General features: G+C 42.7%; 1 protein-coding gene across 4 annotated transcripts in view; it reads right to left on the bottom strand.

Annotated features, from left to right (window-relative positions):
- Positions 1–22594, bottom strand: part of PPOX (protoporphyrinogen oxidase) — a 377624-nt gene that overhangs the window by 213184 nt on the left and 141846 nt on the right. For all 4 annotated transcript variants that reach the window (XM_078669168.1, XM_078669170.1, XM_078669169.1 and 1 more), the window contains exons 3-5: positions 22391–22525; positions 17076–17191; positions 6475–6607 (exon numbers count right to left, since the gene is read on the bottom strand). In XM_078669168.1, coding sequence (XP_078525294.1) covers positions 6475–6607; positions 17076–17191; positions 22391–22525 — 384 coding nt within the window. The remainder of the gene's footprint in view (positions 1–6474; positions 6608–17075; positions 17192–22390; positions 22526–22594) is intronic.

Raw genomic sequence — 22594 nt, 5'->3', positions numbered from 1 at the left:
TTTGCACGTTTCCTCTGGGCAGGCGGGCGGTGGGCTTGGTCGTGGTTGTGCCAGGGAGCCAGTTTTAGGAGGCGCGTGAACGAAACTGAAAGCTACTAAGCTAACGGCAACAGTTCACAGTCGGAGCGCCTTTTCACGCGAGCGACCTGATCTGATTCCGGCATGCTGCGCGTGCCCATCTCCCGTCTCCTGGGAAGCAGAGCCGGTGACTATAGGTCTTGCAGGCGAGACAGCGCTTTCGCGCTGTAATCGCCAGGTGCGAGACCTAAAAAGGAAAGTGAGCTTTAATTTTCCTGATGTTCTTAGAGTGATGGTAATAGGTTAAAGGAGTAGAAACACTTGCACTACCATGCTAACCCTTTTCCTCAAATCGGTCTGAAAAGTGAAATTATTTTGCGGAGAAAATGTAGCCCGCACTTTTGTGTTTTTGTGGGGACAAAACTGACAGGAAAATGAGGAAATAGCGCGTCCTTATGTCACGAACTGAAGCAACCAAACAAAACCAAAAACAGCGAGTCCTTGCGCTTACAAGTGAAACTGGTCAACACGGAGAGTGGCAAGTCCTCGCACTCACGGTCCGAAGTAATTCAGAAAAGAAAACAGCGCGACTAAGCACACATAGCAGAAACTCACGACAACTGAATCAGTGCTTCCTCGCGCTTGGGGGTCAAAAAAGTTTTCACAAAAAAGTGGCAAACCACAGCGCTTTCTGGCGCTTCAGAAAGCACATCCAGGGTCCGGCCAGTGTGGAGAGAAGAGTCAGGGATTCCAACAGGCAAAAGGGGCGTGGTCCAAACAGGGTGCCTACAAGTGAAGGCGGAATACAAAAAAAAAATGAGTTTTTAGATTTCATTTATCCTCCCCAGGCCAGGAAACTATACATTCAATTTAGATTGGGGACTCTTCCTCTTATGACGTTCACCAATAAATGGGATAATGCAAAGAATGAAGAATGCCTGGCGTGTAAATATAAGACAGAGCTTGAAATTCATGTGTTTTTCCTCTGCCCTGCATATCTTGCATCCCGTAAACGATGGATAATTCCTATCTGTAGAAATCTAGGAGTTAGAAACGGTTTACAAGCCTTTAGGATCTTAAAGCACGATACCTATCCCCCTGTTGTTTTTGCTGTCTCGCGCTTCCTGAATGGTATGTGGCACAAGCGCGGGAGTTTTTTTTAATTAGTTGTGTGTAGAGCCCTATGCTTGCCCGTTTTTTCAAGAAATCCATGGAGGCACATACAACGGGGTTATATGTATTACCCATTAATTAAATTTTTAAAACGGATAACTTTTAACGAATTTTAAACTTGTTTTATTTGATTCCAGGAATGGTTAAATCATATTTTTAAATTGTAAAAATTTAGAATACATGTTTGTACTGTAATATTTAATGCTATTTATTAATTAGTTTGTTCTTTTGCTTTATGATTGTATTAATGTACTTTTATGGCCTGAGTTGGCCGAAATAAAGTTATCGATTGATTGAAATTATTTTGAGACCAAAGTTTTCAGTTCAGTAAGAATTAACTACAACAAACTTTTGGGCACTATCAATCTGGTGGATCATTCCAACATCCTTTTTTACAGCCACCAGAAAAAGATGGATTTTTTCTACCTGCAAAATATCTTTAGAGTGGCTAAATCGAGTTGCTATTCGCACAGAGCACATAGGTTATTAAACAGTTCTGCTCTGACTGAACTGTGGGAACAATTCTTGCTATCCTATAGAGTGGTGAATCTGATACACCATGCCTCTTCGTTTCTAGGGCTCTGGGTTCGGTGTCTGTACAGCTATATGCAGTTACTTGCCAGAATTTCTGTGAATCTCTGCTTTTAGCTGTCTCCAGCTACTTTTGCCACTGTTGATGCATCCGTCTGTTTTTTACCTTGTAAAAGCATGTATATTTCCTTTCCAGGAGGAGCACATTATCCCTGAATTCCCTTTTGCACGAAGAAGCCTTTCTTAAAGGGCCGGACACTCATCATTGCACCAAGGTCTGAGGTTCAGAAGTCACAACATGTAAGGGTTTTCTGACAAAGAATGCTAACATCTTGGCTGGAATAATACTTATTAGACTCAGTTAAAGTTATGAAAAATTGCTCTAATATCAGGACAGTACAATTACATATGACTGGGATAAAGTCATTAGTAACAATAGAAGCCCAGTTAAGCCTTCTAATGTTGTTTGCTGCACTCATTTCACAACATCAGTGTGAGCGGTATGAGGCTCTGTGCTAGTAATAAGTGCATTGATTTCCAGTCACAGTATCAAGGGCTCATGATTGCTCTCAGGTCCTGCCGCACTAACATATCTATCAATGCCATTGGTTTAATAAAATGCAATCTCTATAACTTCAATGTAAGATGGAGGTATGTGTATACTGTGTTAGTGTACCCATGTGAAATGTACCTCTGCAGGCCGCAAGCCATTTTGGAGATTCAGAGTGGCTAACTGGTTGGCTAATTTTCATGGTGCTTTTGATAGGAGAAATAATTAGTTGTGGAAACCCCTTAACAAAAGTTTCTTTATCAAGGAGGTGCTGGATCACCTTTTCGGTCTCGAAAGTTCAGTTGAAAGCTCAAGCTAAGAATTTGTGGATCTGTCACAATAGAAGATGCTTGTTTAAGTATCTAACAAAGACAAAGTGACTAAACGTTCTGCTTGGTACCTCTATATAAACATTAGAAAAAGTATTCTACGTCAAGTTTTGAATATTAATACTAAACTACATGTGAAAAATTTGTGTTAGTAATTTTACACTATGAACTAAGGGGGTCATTACGATGGTAGTCGGTCAGACCACCGACCGGCATTATTTTGGTTAGGAAACGTCCAAAAATGAGTGGGGGGTCTCACCCTCCCTATTAGGATATGACCGCCATGCAGGTGGTCGTAATTTGCCTTTTTCTACAGTGGCTTCTGTTGCGGCCCAGTAAAAGAGCTGCCGCACAACCCACAGTAGAAAGAGGCACTTTTCAAACATCCATGCAATGTGTGGTGCCTGGCACATGGTGCATGGATGTGTTAGGGGGGGCACCACATGTACCCTCTGGCCACTAAGCAGTGGCCAATGGGGCCCTGCTTGGGGCGCCCAAAGTCATTTCCAGTCTGCCTTTTCATGGCAGTGATACCGCCATGAACAGGCAGTCGGAAAGGGTCATACTAATCCCTACGGAGGTGCCTGTGTAGGCACCGTCTCCACTGTAGGGATTAGAGTCTGACCGCCACTCCGACTTGCTCTTTGAGCCTGTCGGATGCAGCGTTCTTTCCCCCAACATTATTGCTCTGACCGCCAACACTGTAATGCAGCAGTCAGACCGATGCCCTGGATGTTGGGTGGCCTATCAGTGGTGGGCTGCCCGAAATCATAATGAGGCCTTTAATTTTGAACTAAATATTTATTAATTTAAACATATGAAAATATTAAAAATATATATAACTTTATTATAAAAATTCTCACCTAAAGTGAAATGTTTGTATTTACTTATCGTGTATTAAAAAATACAAAAAGTTATGTCTAGAATGTAAATTAATTTAATAGTTTTTAAAAGTTCCATTTATTTTTAAATAAAAAAGTGATAAAATATTCTACTAAAAAATGCTATTTTGTTTTTATTTATGTATATATTTTTAACATTGCATTAAATCTGTATTTGTTTTAGAAGTGAAAATAAATCATTTAATTTTAGCATTATTTGCTTAGGGGCTCTATTTAAAGTCCCTGCCACATATTTTCTAATAGAGGGTGGGGTAGTACTAGTGGTTGGCCATGTGAGGTGCTGGACTTAATCCTGGGTCCTTTTTTAGGTCTCGCAGACTTGCGTTGCAGCGCATGCCCGCTGCTCGCTATGCGAGGCTTCTTGGAATCTATACACTTTCTGAAGTGAAGAGTAGGCTCCGCCCCTTTTTTCCATTTGCTAGCTTCTTCGCGCATGCGAAACCCTGGCTTCCCATTGTTAGTGAGGCATTTTAGCCCCTCCTGGTTACCACCCTGTCCAGTTTTAGGCCAGCCCACCTCAACTGGATGCTTTACTGGCGCGGCGTGACTCTCTCCTCTTCATTCCTCGGTGTAGGCACTTTTTTTCCTTTAAGGAGAAAGCGAAATCGCGAGTCGCATGCCGCTTTCAATTTTGCGGCCACGCTTGTTCACCATTGCAGGCTATCTTCCTGCTCCTTGTTTACAGCTCATGACAAAAGGAGACAGCTGCTCGAGCGGATTAGCATGAGCTCTAATGCTCTGCTCTGAACTACTCGGGGCACAGACAAAGGCACCCTGCTGGAACACATCTCCGCTTCCCTAGGCTGGCTCCCGACGGGGCCTGGCCGGTGTAGTGCAGAGGACCCTGCCCGCCGCCCACTCCCTGGCTCTGTCTGGCGCCCTCCATGCTCACTCCGCTGCTTCCCATAAAGTTTTCAGTCCATGGCTAAAAGGCCCCATGTCCTTCTCATACTCTCTGCGCTTCCCTCCCACCTGACCCCCAGTCCTTTGCATCGCTGCTTTCTGTGAAGTTTTCAGCTCACTTCTTGAACTGTGTGTGAAGTAGAGATGTCTTCCATTCCCCTCTACCTGCAGTTCTGCCCCTTCCATTCACCGTCTCTCCGTTTTATCAATGTTCACCATTGCAGGTTACCTCACTGCTCCCTGTTTACAGCTCATGACAAAAGTAGAACCTGCCCAGCTCCCCAGCTCCCCAGCCCCTCTGCTCCACTCTACCCACCACACACCCTCCCGTCACCCCGCCAGCAGCAGTGTTAAATGCTCGCAAACAAAACAAGCATTTGCAATGCAATAGGTCTTGCATTTACGCAAGTTTAAGCTATTGGCATTGTAAATAACAATGCCTATTACCTTAAACTTGCATCAATGCGAGACCTATTGCATTGCAAATGCTTGTTCTGAAGTAACGTTACACTCATGAATTAGGATCCATCCATGGTCTAAGTCTATACTTTGTAGTAAATGTACACTCAAATGGGGATCAGCCAAAAGTAGTACATTTACCACAAAATGTAACAGTAAATTTACACTTGTAGATTTACTCATGTATACATTTACCTATGTGCAAAGGCTACTCAGATTCTCCATTAGGACTATTAATGTATGATTCAGTGGTAATCTTACAATGTAAATCGACTTGCTCTACATCCTAAGCTTTGACCTGATTTGCATGCCTCCATCCTATTTTACCTTCACTTAGGATCATACTAGATGGATATTATCATCAGTCACTGGAGATTATATTTCAACAGTAGGGGGTCAGCTTTCAATTGAATAACAGTACTGGGTGAGTTGGGCACCTAAATTCCACAACTGAAAGCTCATTTACCATATTGGTGGTGTTCTTACGGAGTTGTAGATAATCATACTTCTCAATGTGCAGGCTAAAGTGAAGAACTTAGTGGAAAGTATTTCAGATCTCACAAGAGAGTCAGAATACCTCAAATATTGACTTATTAATAAGTGTTTCTGCATCTTAACAAAATAGTTTACTTATTTTAAGTACCCCCAAAAAATACAAAGAGGCTTCTTTTGGTTACAAAGAAAGATTCTTATTATCAGGAAGTAAACTCCAGAGTTTGTTGAAAATAGGGAACTCAATGTGTCTCTGCTTTTAATGTTCCAAACGGATCGCTGTTTGAGTAATATTCCCAAACTGTGACAAAATATCTCGGTTAACAAATTTGCTGATCTAGCTTGAACTGGCATGGAGATAGTATGTGCATGCATTCCGTCTAATATGATACTAAACAATCAATCAGGGAATTGTGAAGCGCGCTGGGTCTCAAGGAGCTGGGTGGGGGGTGCAGCTCAGAGTCAGCCAAAGAGCCAGGTCTTGAGGCTCTCCCTGAAGGTGTGCAGAGTGGGGGAGCGTCTGATGTTGACCGGGAGCTCGTTACAGGCCTTTGCCGCGACATAGGAGAAGGCTCTTCCACCCGCTCTGGTTCTGCAGAAGCGAGGGGTTTCGGTTAGGGTGAGGTCGGCGGAGCGGAGGTTTCTCTTGGGTACGTGGAAGGAGACTCTTTCGTTGAGGTCAGTAGCGCCCCGTGGTGGAAGTGCTGTTGGGCGCTGATGTGGGGCAGGGGAGGGGCAGGGTGGGAGGTAGTAAACTATGGATTACGGCCGATTAGAGGTAAGTAAACAAATAAATAAATTAAACAAGTTTTGTTGCGCGCGCTGCATCGCATTTGACCTGGCTCTTCGATTGAACCGCAGATCCCACTCACAGCGCCATTAGACTCTAATGGGTGAGTAGTCATGCTTTACAAGACCCTGACAGAATACTGTGATGGTACTTCATACTGCTTAGGACACCACTTAATAAAAGTAACTCAATACTGTCATACTGTGGCACTTATAAAAACCTAATAATAAAATTGTTCCAAAACCGGAGGTTTTTTTTTCAAATGGTAAACAAAGAAATATGCATTTTTTTCCTTGAAAACATAAAAAAACAAAGAGTGTGACTTACCTCCTTTCCAAACCGTCTTGTGACAAAGCCATGAATACTCTCATCGGGAAGGGTCCCTCGACGTGCAGTCAAGTCTCGGAGGCCACACCAGACGAGAGCGTTAGTAAATGGGGGCACCGTTTTTAAAACACCCCTAAGAAATTCAAATGCAAGAAATACAATACAGAAAATAATTTTATATGAAATTTTTGTCAGAAAGCACTTCTTTTCATTCAAGACAAACTGTTAAATGAAAGCCAGGGTTATACTTGGCTCATATGAAGGTAAAAGATCTATGTAGTTCAGTAGTAGTTCCAGATTAACAAGAAAAGCAAATCTCAAAATCCCAAGGAGCTGGTTGACCTTTATGCTGAATTAGTAGTGCAATGCCACTGTTGATGTCACCCCTTGGACTGCATCTTATCTATCAATAATGAGGATGATCTTATATCATACCAAAAACTTGAGGCTAGTGGAAAAATGTTTTAAGGTAAACTTTGATATATATTACCCAGTGTCGGTCACCACTGTGTAGTTATTGTTAGGTCAAATGTTCCATAAGAAAAGCATTTTTTGTATTGCCAATAACTTTGGTCCCGTATGACAAATTTTGACAAAAAACTTTCCAAAAAGGTGCTACTTTTTTTACTAATCTGTGCATCGAAAGGTTCTGGGTGATCATCTAAGCAGGAGTCGAGAATGAAAAAAAGGAGGAGGGGGTCCCAAAACACAAAATTCTCATGCTTTTCCATATGCTTCTTTAAGAAGGGCTACAGCAAAGACTGCTGAACGAAATTGCACCAAATTTGGCATGAAGCTAGATCTTGGTCCGCAAATTGTGCTTTTTATGATTAGATGTATATCCATTCAGTAGTTTTTGAGTAATTAAGGATTAAAAACGAATTGCATATCTAAACAGTTGGGTCTGTCAGAGACTTGTGAAACTCATGCGGCAGCAGCAGTTCAGAATTGAAGTATTATTATTGGCCTGGGAAGCTTTATTTCCCTTGGGCCATCTCGCTCCCACAGGAGTCAGAGTACCGTAGGAACAAACGGTCTGATTGGCTGCCAGGAACATGAGAAAAATGTTGGTGGCAGCCATTACAGTACTCGGAGACATACGGCCAGATGTATGACCCTTACAATTTGCAAGTCGCAAATTGAGTCGTTTTGCGACTCGCAATTTGCAAAATGTAATGTATAACAGTGTCTCAGACACTGTTTGCGATTCCTAATGGGGTCGCAAATTGCACGCCTCGTTAATATTCATGAGGCAGGTGCAATTTGCGACCCTATTGGGAATGGCTAGCACTCCCAGGGATGGTGGCCTGCTAGGGTCAGCAGACCACCATGTCTGTGACTGCTTTTTAAATAAAGAAGTTTTCTATTCTAATGCAGCCCATTTTCCTTAAAGGAAAACAGGATGCATTTAAATAAGAAAAATGAAATGTTTTGATTTCATTTTTTAAGAGTAGGCCGTGGGACTACTTCCTACTCATAAAAAGTATTTCCACATCAATTCACAAAGACCCCATCCCGTTTTCAAGAGGCTTACCACCTGAAGTAGGTGGTAAACTGAGTGTTTTGTGACTGCAAACGCAGTCGCAAAACAACGTTGAAGTGCAAGTCGTTATTGGGAAGGGACGCTCTTGGCACGCCCCTTCCTAATAGTAAATCGCAAACCCTATTTTGCAAGTCGGTATAGCTTATCGACTCACAAAATAGGGTTTGTACATGAGGCAGACCAATTTTGCGGTCGCAAACAGGCCGATTTCCCATTTGTGACCACCTGACCCCTATTCTCCTGTTATGAAATCAAATAAGAAAATTATTATACGGGGCAGGGTAGGGATATGATGACCGCAAACCCCAATGGGGAAACCCAGAGGGAACCCAACCCCCGTGCCAAATAAATAAATAATTGCTGCTCTCCCATGCGATCAAAGAAAAAGAAAATGGTAGCTGGGGAAGCATTGTTCATTTGTAGTCCAAGGGTAGCCTACCCCCGGGTCGTGTTGAATAGGGGGAGGGGCCCCACATCCCGGAGCCTCCAGGGACAGCTATCCACCGGGGCTGATTTTATTAATAAAGCAGATGGAGGCCACGCAGTCCCATTCCCCGAGCCATTAAAGGCCCCAGGGAGCCCAACTATGGGGCTGGCTCACTAGCTATGTCCCGAGAAGTCCACTCCCAGGGCATAGAGGTTTCCCTGCCTGCACCGGCGTGGGCAGTGAAACCTGTGTTTGCTCCTGCTTGATAGTAGCATTTTCAAAACTCCTGCCATGTGGGAGCAAACATAAATCCTGCTCCCAGCCGGCGGGAGGAAACTTTTGATCTACTTCGCTGCATGCACTGATGATCTGAAACAGATCAAAATATTGCTCCTACCTAAAGGGAGCACCATTTATAGCTGCGTCCTATGGATCAGAGCAATGCCGGCACCAGCTGCATGCGGGGATCCGGCTGGGAGCCCTGGGGCTCCCCCCGCTGCTATATATATATATATATATATATATATATATATATAAAATGCTATATATATATATATATAAAATGCTATATATATATATATATATATATATATATATATATATATAGAGAGAGAGAGAGAGAGAGAGAGAGAGAGAGAGAGAGAGAGAGAGAGAGAGAGAGAGACGATAAGCAGGATAAACAGTTATACTATTTAGTATTTCAGACTGAAATACCTACTTTGCAAAGCTTCTCAGATCAACTTAAACTTTGTACAAGCTTTTTCTGAACTTTGAAGGCGATTTTCGCAGCATTGCAGGATATTTCTCACGGTAATCATGCCCAGCCAAGATGTTTGCGTAATCTATCTATGCAAGCTTGCCATTTGAAAGTTTTTTCGAAGCACATTGGCAAAAGTATGCCTAAGTAGTCTCTGCAAGCTTACACTTTGCAACAGGCAAATTAATTTATAACAAATAGGATAAAGCATTGAACATTTTCTGAGTTGAGAGGTTTTTCACAGAACTGTTAAAAAAAACTACACATCTTCACACTTTTAGGATATGCTGATCTTAAATGTCACACCAGCCTACAGTGACCTTTTCTTTATCAATTTCAAAACACAGGTTTTCTTCAGCAATGCCCCAAGAATTATTTTGGCACTGTATAATTGAACAGACAAACAAGGTGTAATACTGATAGCGCACATGCACATGTAGTTCCCGAAATATCTGGAGAGGACGTTCCCTCATTTGTATGGGATCATGGCCCCAAGCAAATGAGGGAATCACTTTCTGTCTATGCGAACAACGTGAGCGCAGAACCAAACAGGACCTTAAGAGATGCAGTGATAGTTTGCCTCAAAAACGTGACCCACTGTCTGTGTGCCCTCTAAGGTCAGCCGTCTGGAGTAGGCAAAAGTGATGCCTTTGAGTCCCCTGACATCTCACTACAGGCAGGAGTAGTCACTCACTGCACATGCCTACTAGGGGATTTCCCTACCCTATTCAAAATGCAGTTGCATGCTGCCTGCACTGTGAAACACAGAGAGGCTTGTAAACAGTTGCTCCATATTTCACTGAATGTGCTTATGCCACAAGGGCAGGCACAGTTTAGCGGCTCCTATTGCAGAAGCTCATCAATTGTAAAAGGATGCAATGTCCCTGTTTGTAAATGGTGTGCCTGTTTAAATGTGTGCCAACGCACACACAAAGACAGTGGTCCTATCTGTAGTATGGGCCCTTGTCCACCTCACAAAAAAAGAAAGCTTGTATGGGATTCAATTCTTTATTGTTTAGCTACTAAAAGCCATTACAAATAGTGTGCCACAATAACAAGCATTGGAAATGCAATAGGTCTCGCATTAGAAAAGTTGGAGCTATTGGTCTTGTAAATGACAATTATTTTATTTATGTGTTGGTTTTTAAAATAGCTAAATTGATAGCTTTGTAATTTACAATGCCAATAGTTATAACTTTTGCGAATGTGACACCTATAGCATTTGTAATGCAACATGTTTTGTATTTACGTGACTTAGATGGCAGCTCTGGTCGTTAGGCCACATCTCTAGAGAGATGTACGAAGTACTGAGGAAGACAAGATAAACTGCACTTCAATAATGATGTCGAAATTAAGTTAGTACCTCTTTGATCGTTTTACTGCAAAATTGTGAAAATTATGAGACTCTAGTTAAGAACAGTTCGAATTTAGCTGTAGGACAAGGAAACCCAAGAAGTGCCAGTGCAAAGTGTTGGAAGTAACTGTGGCCAAGCATCTACTGTAAACAGAGGCCACGTTGTCAGTAAACTTGGAAAAATATGTAGCCTGGCCCAACATTAAAAGTGTTGCAGTCACTGAGTGTAGCTCTAATAAAAGAGAGAGGAAACAGCGCAGGGCCTACTCATCCTAGAAAAGGAAGAGATCGACAAACTTGAAGATGAACTTAAAAATTGCCCGGCCCTAGAAGAGGCCAAGAAAAAGCTGGCCGACATTAATAGAGACGTTGAGGGTTACAGTACCTACTTGATAAACAAAAAAACTAACAAGCTGAAAAAAGATATTGAGATGTACGCAGAAGACAAAACTTACCCTTTTTTAAAAGAGAACTACTTTCAGAATAAATATAATGGTAGTTGGGAACGACCCCCCAATAGACAAATATACTCAAGAGGTGGTAACAAACAAGTGACCTTCTCTAATTCATCATGTTCCGGATCTGAAGAAGAAGAAATCGGTGAGGCTGGTAGGAACAGTTATGACCAAGGGGTTTTTTTAGAACCACGCCCAAGGAGGGGGCAGGTCTACAATGGGAATCGAGGCCAGGGTCATTTCAGTCGAGGAAGGCAACAATACCAGAACCAGGGACAACACAATTACAACCAAGGCCCCCCTCAACAAAATTACAACCAGGGTCTTCCACCGCAGAACTACAACCAAGCACCTCCTCAGCAGGAATATCTAAGCACCCGGAACAAGAAGTACTGGAAACAACCAAATTACCAGTAATCAATTTATCAAGTAAAACCCTTAGCAATGTAGAAATAGGGATTCTAAGTAAAGGTTTCAGTTTCGTACCATCCACCAATTTAGACAAATTTCAGTTTGAAAAGGACTTACGTTCATTTTTTAGGAAGATCAGATTAAATAGATTTTTTGAAGACAGGGAGTACAGAGAAAAAATAAATATCTCCGGTTTAAAACCCAAGTCCAAATTCACCCCCACTCTTAGTATGGTGAATAAAAACATCGAAGCCTTTGAAATGGCAGTTGAAAGTGGCATTCACAAACTTTTCAATAAAGAAAAGCGATGTTACAACCATAACATCTCAGCTAGTGAAAGAGAGGCCATCAATCATTTGAAAGATGATGGCTCCTTGACTATCAAGCCAGCAGATAAAGGCGGCGGTGTGGTGGTCTTTGACACCGGGGACTATGAGCGGCGTATGCTGGGGCTCCTTGGGGTCAGCGAACACTATGTCCGTACTACCGAAGCCAGCCTAAGAAGAGTAGCGAATGAATGCCTCGCTCTTCTCACAAATGCCAAGGAGTCCGGGTTTATTTGTGAAGAAGAGTTTTGCTTCCTCAACAATCCTGAGCCCAGAACACCTGCCATTTATGGCCTGCCCAAAGTGCATAAGGACAGATCCAATCCACCGATGCGTCCAATAGTGAGTAGTATAGACTCGCTATTGGAACCAGTCAGCAAGTATGTCGACCACTTTTTGAAACCCATTGTGTGCAAATTGAAATCATATGTGCGAGACTCAGCACATATTATATCAATGATTGAGGGAATTCCTTTTTGTGGGGAGACTCAATGTCTAGTTACCCTAGACATTGAGTCGTTATACACGAATATCCCTCAGGAGGCTACCACAGAAGTGATCGATGAAATTCTGTCAGGACAAGATCTTGGTGGGGCCAACAAGGACTTTATAGTTGACTGTGTGAGACTTATTCTTACTAACAACATCTTCCTCTTCAAAAATGACTATTACAAACAGCTCAAAGGGACCAGCATGGGGGCCACCTGTGCCCCTAGTCTGGCCTGCCTTTATGTGGGCAGGTTTGAAGACATACACATCAACAATGAATTGGCCCCTTTCTTCGAAAATGTAGCGGGCTGGTACCGCTACATAGACGACATCTTTTTCATATGGGACGGGCCAATTGAACTCCTGGAGGAATTTCTCCTGTGGATCAACTTAGGAGATCCCAACCTAAAATTTACCTCATCTTACAGTACCACCAGGGTTGAATTCCTTGATATATGCATAAAGAACTGTGATGGAGTCTTGGCAGTAGAATTATATACCAAGCCAATGGCGAAGAATACATTGTTGGAATATTCTAGTTTCCATCCAAAATCCCAAAGGGAAAGTATTCCCTTCAGTCAGTTTCTCCGCCTTCGGAGAAACTGTTCTGACTTGAATGACTATTACAAACATGCTGAAGTCCTTAAACTCAAACTGAAAGATAGGGGATACCCAAAAAAACTTCTTTCAAATTCTATGAAAAGGGCACGCTTTTTTGACCGGGATGCTTTGATTCACAATACCCCTAAGGAAAAGAAGCCCCTCAATAAGGTTGTATTTGTTAGTAAATTTTCAAACATGAGTAACCAAATAAAAAACATTGTGAATAGGCACTGGCACATTCTGAATCACGAAGAAGATGTAGTTTTAGAAAAGCCCTTATTCGCATTCAAAAAGAACAGCAACCTTCGTGATCTATTGGTTCATACCTATAAAGATGAATCAGTTGAGAAACAAAGAACTATTGATGGCACAAAGGTTATTGGTACAACGAAATGTGGGAGCTGTAACATGTGCAATCAATGTATTGTGGGACCAGATATTGTCTGTAATTCGAGAAAAATAACATGTAAGACCCACAATAACTGTAGAAGTAAAAACGTCATCTATTTACTGCAGTGCCCATGTGGCCTATCTTATGTTGGAGAAACAGGGAGAGAAGTACGAACAAGACTTCAGGAACACAGATCAGCCGTGAGAACGGAAAAAATCACTGCTCCAATTGTAGCCCATTTTTTAGAAAAGGGCCATAAGGATTCAGAATTTGGCTGGTTTATATTAGAAAAAATCAAAATTGGTAAAAGAGGTGGCAATATGGTCGCAAGGAGAAAGGAGAGGGAGCAATGGTACATCTCTTTTCTGGACACTGTCAAGAAGGGTCTTAATTCAAGAGAAGAATGGGAGCGGATTATTGGAGCTACATAGGACAATCATTGACTCCCAGATGTCTCTATTGGCTGTATAATACGTTCAGACCATCAGTACTTAGACATTTTGGATGTATACAATACAGGGTGTCCCCTATTATAAAAACAGATTATTCTGTTAATATAAGGTTGGTGCCCATAGTACTTAGGTTTCATGTCTAAAATAATGACCTACATTTGTGATCTTTTCATTAGCGACCCTTTAAAATTTAAAATAAAATTAAAATAAAACGAACAACAAAAGAATTCCTTTTTAAATTAGTTTTTCAAGACGGTCAGTAAATATGAATTACAATACTAACCGCTATATCAGTTTGTTGTAGAACCACATAACGTTTTAATCATGACAAAGATAATTCCTAATAATTAAACGTCACCTTCTAACTAACGTGGCTAGTAGCACGGGTAGTCTGTTTTCCCGTTCGATTATTTCCGCTTTCGTCATCAACAAACACCCGCGTAAATGCTGGGTATTTAAATTTGCGTGTCTCTCCTAGACGCTGCTAGCCGGGAAGACGAACAGAAGCACGCAGGACGTCCGCGACCAAAGCGCCCAAGGTAACTGCACTGAATGGGGGCTTTAGACTTTATTGCGCTAGCGTTTTAAGAACACGCTTGTAACGAGGGTATTTGCCCTTTTCTTGTTACAATATGCAGGGCTCACAAAGAGGATTTCCCTCGTACAGCGGGTATCTTTGGATTACAACTCCCTGAACCCATGCTGTTACTAAATCGTGTAAAAGCCTGATCAAAAGAGACTGAAGTTGGAACTGAATACATCATTACTGCGTGTTTACGTACTAGCTTTTTAACTATTTGTAAGTATGCCTTTAGATATCTGAATAGCAATTATCCTTTACTTCGTAGCATTCAGCTAGTAATGGCCTGTTCTTATGTATATATATTTCCTCAGCTACCAGCCACTTAGCTGGAGATCTCCATGAGTCTGAAAGACGTATTTACGCCTCATACTACTAACTTTTGACTAGTAAGTACTTGGAGTATAATTGTTTGCTTAATGAACATATACGCTATCCATAAGAGCACCGGGTTACTAACAGGCATTGAGCTTTCAACTGAGGCCGCCTCCCTGTTATTTATAAACATTTACCCCCTTCTCTGCTCGACTATAGTATCCAGATCAGATATAATCTGGGACATGCCTATTCTCCAACGTACAAATTAATGGGCATAGCAAAATAGAAGAGAGTATTGAGTAACTTACTGCTCGAAAGTTTGTGTGGGGAAAAAAAAGGATACACATTAGCTAAGTTCCTTGTGAATCCTGTGCCATGGTATTTAGAGGGCCAACCTTCAATATATTCATGTTTCCTGACTAGGTGTCTGTACATATAGAAAAAAGAATTCGCTGGACGAATATCTTGATTTGACGATAAGGAGGCTGAATACCCCTTACAATATCTGTCAGACATATCTCTTGTCAGAGGTAGGTGATGTATCATTGCTCTCTTTTCGCGCCACCTCTATTATGTTAAGTTTTGGTTAATGCAGCACACCAATACTCATGGAAAATCAAATGTTCCTGGATTCTTACTTAGGCATGAACATATATATTTCAATGCCCTTAACGATGTGATGATTAACAAAAGTGTTGAACTACTACTGTCAGGCTATGAATGTTGTATACTTATATGAGCATGATTAATGTACTATGTGTTCTGGTTTGGAAGCAATGTATATATATGCATGTTAGTATAATGAGTTGGAAACATTACGTTTTTTTAAAGACTGTGATTTTAGATTTCTGGACATTGAGTAGATCTTCTGTCTTTAGTAAGTAAGCTTAAGATTGGTCTCATTTAAATTTCAGAAATTATTTGGGAAACGTTATTATTGTCCTGATGAAGGCGGATTAAAATGAATACACCGCCGAAACGCGTCGACGCCTAAGGAGCGAATCTGGGAATACAAACTAAGGAGGAATTCAAAATCGTTGTCTTTTGATTGAGTTCTATCCTTTTTCCCTGTATACTCCTTTTTACTTGAATGTTGTTTTTATTGATTATTGCACCGTCCTTGTGTGTTTCCCAATTTCTGTTTTTATTTAATGTAATGTATCCTGAATAAATTGTTTTTATAATTTGAAATATTTTTAGAGTGTTTTCACATACATTGTCTGTTTCATCTGTCTACATTGCTTCCGTGTGGTATGTGGGTTGCTTAAATGGTTGTTTGTATGCCTGTAAGTACTTATGTACTATTGTTACTTTACCCAAAGGGAATTTCTTTTTGACTAACGTCACTGAGTGTAGGCCATTAAAAAAACAAGTTAAAAGAAAAGGAGACACGGCCTGGCGGCCGTAAAACTGAAAGGACGGCCGGCTGGCCGTGAAAGCCTTTGATGCAGCAGGGGGCGGAGCAGGAAGAGCTGCTGGCGGCACCAAGCTGGGCAACAGAAAAGGAGACACGGCCTAGCGGCCGTGAAACTGAAAGCACGGCCGGCCGGCCGTGAAAGCCTTTGATGCAGCAGGGGGTGGAGCGGGAAGAGCTGCTGGCGGCACCAAGCTGGGCAACAGAAGGCTGGCGATTTGATGCTGTGCACGCGCATTTTAACTCATTGCGCTTGCGCATTGAGCTAAAAGCGCACATGCACTGCATCAAATCACCAGTCTAGTTAAACTCTGTTTAAGCCCCTATATTCTCGCAAGCTCAATGCGCATGAGCATTGACAGGCGAGACCTAAAAAGGGAAGGACAGGCAGGGATTCAATGTGCATAATACAAGGCCAATGTACAGTTACAATGTTTAGTAAGGTCTTTGCATAATAATACAATATAAAAAAGACTCAAATGATAAAAATGCTGCTGCACAGTGCCCTCTTAGGCATTGAAGCCAAGGGATGAAAACAATCATTATTCAAAGGACTGCATACTAAAAGAGAGAAAAAACAAAGGAGCAAACCTTAAGTGAAGTGGATTGTACAGACCTTACTGAAGGTTTAGCTTCACTGTGTGGCTACAGCCGATAAAGTGCAGAGTGCAAGTAAAAATTAGGGGCGGGCGATCAGTGCCGCCAGGCTGCGAAAGCGTAAAGAAAATTGTAAAGTTGATGATGTAAACCTTTAAAACTAGTAAAAAGCTCTCATGGCGGTTCGGCCCCGGCACGCACTCTGGCTGTTTTGTGGCTGACCCAGTATGCAAAGCGTGTGATGTCAATAAAGTCTGTCCTTGTTCCCAATGGGGTATTGCTGCCTCTTATTGGGAAAGCTGCTGTTTTAAAGTTTACCAAATTTAGCACATCTCGCCAGCACTAAGGGTAACGTAAAGCAAATGAAAGATGCCTGTGCGCAGGTTCGGGCCACCTCAGCCTAACAAAAATTGTTTACGTTTGTATGGCGTCTCATGGCACAAAGTAAAAGTAAATTTCTTGGCTCATCCAGACTATGCCTTACCAGAGTCCAGAAGGTAATTTGTGAAGTGCGTTTCTGACATAAAGGTATCGATTTTTTGCTGCGGCGTGATCACCTTTGACTGGTAGAATTTCGCTCTCCAAACCAAGCTCTGAGACCTAACAAAAGAGGACAATCCTTTTACATATTTTTCCGTCAGCCATCAGGCGATACTAACATGATCCGTTACAGAAAATGGAGATTCCACAGTAATGAACAAGGCTTGCAATCACTTTCACAGAAATTCATAAGGTAATTTTTACTTCATATCACCAAACTACAATAAAGCTTATAGATAGAATAAACATTTTTTTTTAATGCAACAGCATTGTATACGATATAAGTGAAGACGATTTTATGAGAACTCAAAATTTGGATGTCACACTAAGAAAAACTTCCTTAGCCCCTCAAGGGAAACTGTAACTTGTGCATAGAGAAGGAAAACAAACTGGTGTTTCCCATCACTCCCTCTGATTTCTAACAAACTTATATAGATCTGCTTTCTTGTTACTAAGGACCCTTTTCCGAACTTCACATAGTATATCACATATCATATAGATGTGAATCTTTTTCCATCATCTCTCAGGCTATGACACTACACTCAAGTGGGTCTGGTAATATCATCCCTCAAACTGGAACTCCACTCTTGGTCCTCCTCATTCCCTTTCGCCTTAAAATCCTTAAAAGTTTGGTATTCATCTCAATTGTCTGCGGATGACACATATTAATAACCTATCCTTTTAATATTTTTTTCATTTAATTCATAAGCTTTGTTCTTCATACCTCTCTTTACTTGAGATCTTGATCCCACACCTCACGCCACTCATTGCAATATGGACATGTTTTATTTTTCTTCAATGGTTTTCAAAACCATTACTTTCCTTCTTCCACACACCTTTTTCCTTCCAGCAGTCTCAATCTCTTACCCACTCCATCATTTTTACTAAATTAGAGTTTATTGTAAATTTGCCTTACTTTCAATAGATAGTTAATACTATAATTGTACTCAAATAGCCTTAACTTCGTTTTCTGTATTTTTTTTATTAATCCTTACACAACTACTATTCTGATTTCCCATTTCCTTTCATTTACCATCTTGTGTATTCAGCATCATGTTAAACATCTCTGAATGAATTCTATCCATCATTTTCCTACACCCCTTGTTTTCACTGTCTCCTCTGCCTCGTTCTCTTCAATCAATCTTGTAGTGTTGTTCCTATATTCCCAATAGGCTCTGCGCATTGGAATAATATAAACAGCAGTGTAGACGTAGGACTGAGGACGACTAGGTCGCTACTGACTATATTAGACTTAATTAGTTTTGCCAGCTAGCTCAGAGGTCACTAGAAACTTTCTCGAATGTTCAGGAAAGAGTTAACTCTCCGGATTTAGACAAGAAGGGATTAGCTTCTGACAACAGCATAAACATGACAACATTGCTCCCTCAGAATAAAGAGTGTATCTCTAGAGTCGTGTGAAAACAATAGACAGCTATTTCACTCAGTCAATCATGCATACTTAGTTTCACCAGAGTGCAGAGAAATAGAGAGACGGGCGTTTTCAATAAAAGGTGTTATTTATTGAGCAGTCTTCTTTCTCATGCAAGAGAAACGAATTGCCACAATTGCAATACCTATCATGAAGTAAAGTGCGTACAGTAAAAGGAGTATTATGAAATAATACTGTAAAAGCATTGATATGGTTTCTTAGCCATATGATACTTTAAAATGGATAAAATATATACATACATAAAAACATTGACTAACGTACTCAACTGGTGCGTCTAATCTACGCCTACCCCGGTGTACCTGACCTAAGCCTAATACGTGGGAAGGAGTAAGTAAGTAGCAGTTTAAGTTAAGTTGGTTTTTGCTAAGGATCTGAATCAAGAATAATTCTCTTAAGGGTTAAGTCAGCTTCGTACCTTGGTTCTAGAATGTAGGAGGTCTTGTATCTCTCTCTCAGGACTTGATCTCCCAGCAACCCGCAAGGGTGACTGGAAACACCGGAGCTGGATTTTCTCAGCTGCAGAAAAAGACAGCGTCTTTCTCAGTGCCTCAAAAGGGAGGAGCGGCTTCCTTTGGCTCACGCATCAGCTGGGCTTCCGGGCAAGTAGATAGCCGCTCTGCTCCAAACCACCGTGTGTTTGCTTAAGGCAACGTTGGTATATTTATACCTGAAAGGTGCCGGGTTTGACGTAAGGTTGGACATAAGACGTCACTAAGAACTAACAGTTCTTTCTGACTCTAGGAGTTCTTGTGCAAATCAAAACAAGAGCTGGGGGATTTCCCGGGCTGCTGGAGGCTTGCTTTGTTTAAAGAACGCGTTGTACTTTCTAGGAGTCTAGTGGAGTAGCCTTGCCGTATTTGGACTGCATGGCCTATTACTAAATCTGGATATGATTCTTATGCCTTTATAAGGATATTATTTATTATAACCATATAAGGGCATTGTTAGACCTGGCACCTTGGCGTGAGTCTCCCTTCCTCTTTTTGCTGATGTGCCTCCGATGTTTTGCTGGTGTTCGATGCTCAGGGCACTGCGCCACAGCCATTCCGTGCCGCAGTGCAAGTGCTCCCAATGTAAAGTGAATATGAAATTGATTTCCATGATTGGCTTATTTGGTTTACTATCAGTCCCCAGTAACGTGCACGAGGAGTGCCGGGCTTGTAGATACAAATGCTGCTGGTGGGCTTGCAGCGCTGGTTGCGCCAACCACGGAAGCGGTCTCGTAAGATGTGTCTCGGGTCCGCCATTGCTGACCCCGCGTACAGTCTCGTACTGCACGCTGATTGTGCAAGTGCCCACACTTGCCAGTCCCTGAACCTTCCCTAACCTCCATATCAGTCATCCCTATGGTAGGCCTACGGGCAGGGTGCGTTGCGAGCGTAAGGTAAGACAAGCCTCGAGTGTGGCATGTCCTAGTAGTGAATTACCGCCCTTTTGGTTCTTCACTATTGAAGGGCTACCTGTTCTCTTAGGCCAGACGAGCTGTCGGAGCTATTACACGCTATAGTCCCGGCAGGCTCCGGGAACACGGTAGTAGGTCAAGTTTAGTATGCCTGAACTCAGAATAATAAAATACTTCCTTTAGTAAGGTTTATTTTAATATCCTGTGTTTGCAAACACTACTTTTAGAAAGTTAGCCTTTGCTCGCCTAACTGTTCAACCGCCTCTGCCAGGATGTGTATCTGCTGTCTGGGTTTGTGTGAGTGACAGGGCTGGGAGATTCCCGGGGATAGTCGGGTGCTCCAGGTGGTGAATAGAGTGCTTACACCAGGATGGGTGGGCGGAGTAGTCCTGGACTCTGAATAGGGTTGTGCTCCTCCACCACAATGCTGGCTCCACCGCCCCGCAGAGCGTCTGATGTCTCTGCCCTGAACCCTGAAAGAAGGCGGCAGCATCCTGTCAACAAAGTGCTCCAGAACTGGGTTGAACCAGGCTCAGGCCCCCTGGCCTGCAAAGACAAAAGAATCGCAGTATAAATATAGGAGCTCCACTCCTTACAGATCAGATCCAGTTTTGACCACGACGAACCTCTGCCTGACTAGAAGGACCAAGAGAAGCTGAAGGACGGAAACCAGTCTGTATCCTGTTAGACTGGCCTGCAGTGGTGCCTTGCTGAGAACGGAGAGGAAAGGACCAGAAAGGACTTTGTAGACTTGTGCCTGAAACGATCTCCAAGGGCTTGATCGAGAGCTTGCCGCCTGAACGGAACCCCAGGACCACTGGGTTCTATCTGCTTGTGCCCGTCTGCTGTTGGGCCTTAGTTCTTATTCCCTCGCCAGAGTTGTGACTCGGGTGCCTTCGCCCCCTCCCAGGTCGTGACAGCTCGGAGCCTGGCCGCCCCGCCGTAGAGAGCCCCGCTCATCCCTGAGTCGCTCTCCGCTTCAGTGCCGGGCCGCCTGCTCTCCTGTCACCTCGCCGCTAACGGAGCGCGATTGTGTACCTCTCATCTCTCCAGCTGGAATCTGCACGGAGAACATTTCCATAGCCTCGGACGGTCCGTACGTTGCAACGTACCCGACTGTCTCGCTTTGTCCTCCTGCATACCAAGGCTCATGCCGCACCTCAAGAAAGGCCTCCCCGTATAGTGGTACCAGAAGCCTGGTGCTGCACCCGTCTGACCGAGAACGCGACGCCCCTCACAGATCCACGAGTACGACCCGGCGTGCTAAGAAGTAGTACGCCCCGCAGCCCTGTACGGCGCCTCGCCCCGTGAGCTGCATCGATCCCGGATCGCTGCAACCCTCCACAGTCTAGCTCCCCTGCCTCGCTCCTCGAGGGGGACCGAGCCGGAGAGATCCTCTGGAGAACCGTCGGCCTCGTTCGGGGTCAGCCCTCACCAGCCGCGCCTGAAACGCCTCGGACTTCTGCAGCAAGGTACACTTGAACACCGTCCCGAGTTCATATCGGATCCAGGGTCCGCAGCGTTCTTATTTCCCTGTCTTCGTACCTTGCCGAACAACGAACATTGAAAGACTAAGTTTGCCTATTGTAATCTGGTGGCCCCCATTCGCTAAACGTTATTGTTGGTCTTGTGATAATCCTGCTCGAATATATATTTTATATAAAGTATACGTATTTCTTATACAACCATTTGGTTGGTGTCCATTTGTGGTGGGTCAGTGGGTTTACTGTGTGTGATCATAAATGCTTAACTTACTATCGCCCTGAAGATTAGCCTTGTCTGCTCGCGCCACGTTGCCTAGAGGGTGAGCAGGGGTTATTCAAAGGAGTAGTTCCCTTGCCCTGACGATTGGGTCTCAGGGTCCCTGCTTGTCACAAGTACCTACCTGTGCCAACCAGAGACCTTCGGGTTCCAACAGGCATAAACCAGGAATATCGAATTAGGGCCCTAGACAGAAACACAACAATCTATATCTCTCTTTTACACCATAATCCCCTCCCTGCTTCCTCCAGGTAATTCTGGCCTCTTCAGTTCCTCATCCACTTTCAAACACATAATCTCTTTCTATAATCCACTCAAATTTTCTTACAATTCTTAAAATCTTACTGTCTTTGTATGGCTTCCAGCCTGTATGTCAACGTGTGCATTGTTATTCACATCTTAACGTGCAGTACATGTGTTTCTCATTTTTAATATGTCAATTTTGTCATTTGGTTCTGTGTTGCAATCTGAATAAAAGAGCAAGGTATACTCAAAGAAAAACAGTTATTATATTCATAATTGATATAACAAAGGCACTCAAGAGTACAGGTATAACAATTCATAATCACATTTAACAATGCGTAAAAGGCTCTGCAACATGGCAGATTTTAATTTAAAAAAAGAACCCAAAACATAAGCCTCCTACCATGGACAGTGTGTTCTTGCCAACAGCACCTGCTGGACGAATCCCACGTGGCCCGTGCTCAAACACCGCCCCATCGTCTGTGCGGGTGGAGTCTAGCCAACCACCCAATCGGCTGCTGCCTTCCACAAGAATTACCTAGGGTCATGCAAATTGATTAAAGTACGGGTTTAAAAGGCAATATCGCATGAAGCAAGGACTGTGGTT

The sequence above is a fragment of the Lissotriton helveticus genome, chromosome 12, assembly GCF_964261635.1.
Source record: "Lissotriton helveticus chromosome 12, aLisHel1.1, whole genome shotgun sequence".
In the NCBI taxonomy this organism is placed as follows: Eukaryota; Metazoa; Chordata; class Amphibia; order Caudata; family Salamandridae; genus Lissotriton; species Lissotriton helveticus.
The sequence above is the reverse complement of the archived record's forward strand: the minus strand, read 5'-3'. Positions and strand labels throughout refer to the sequence as shown.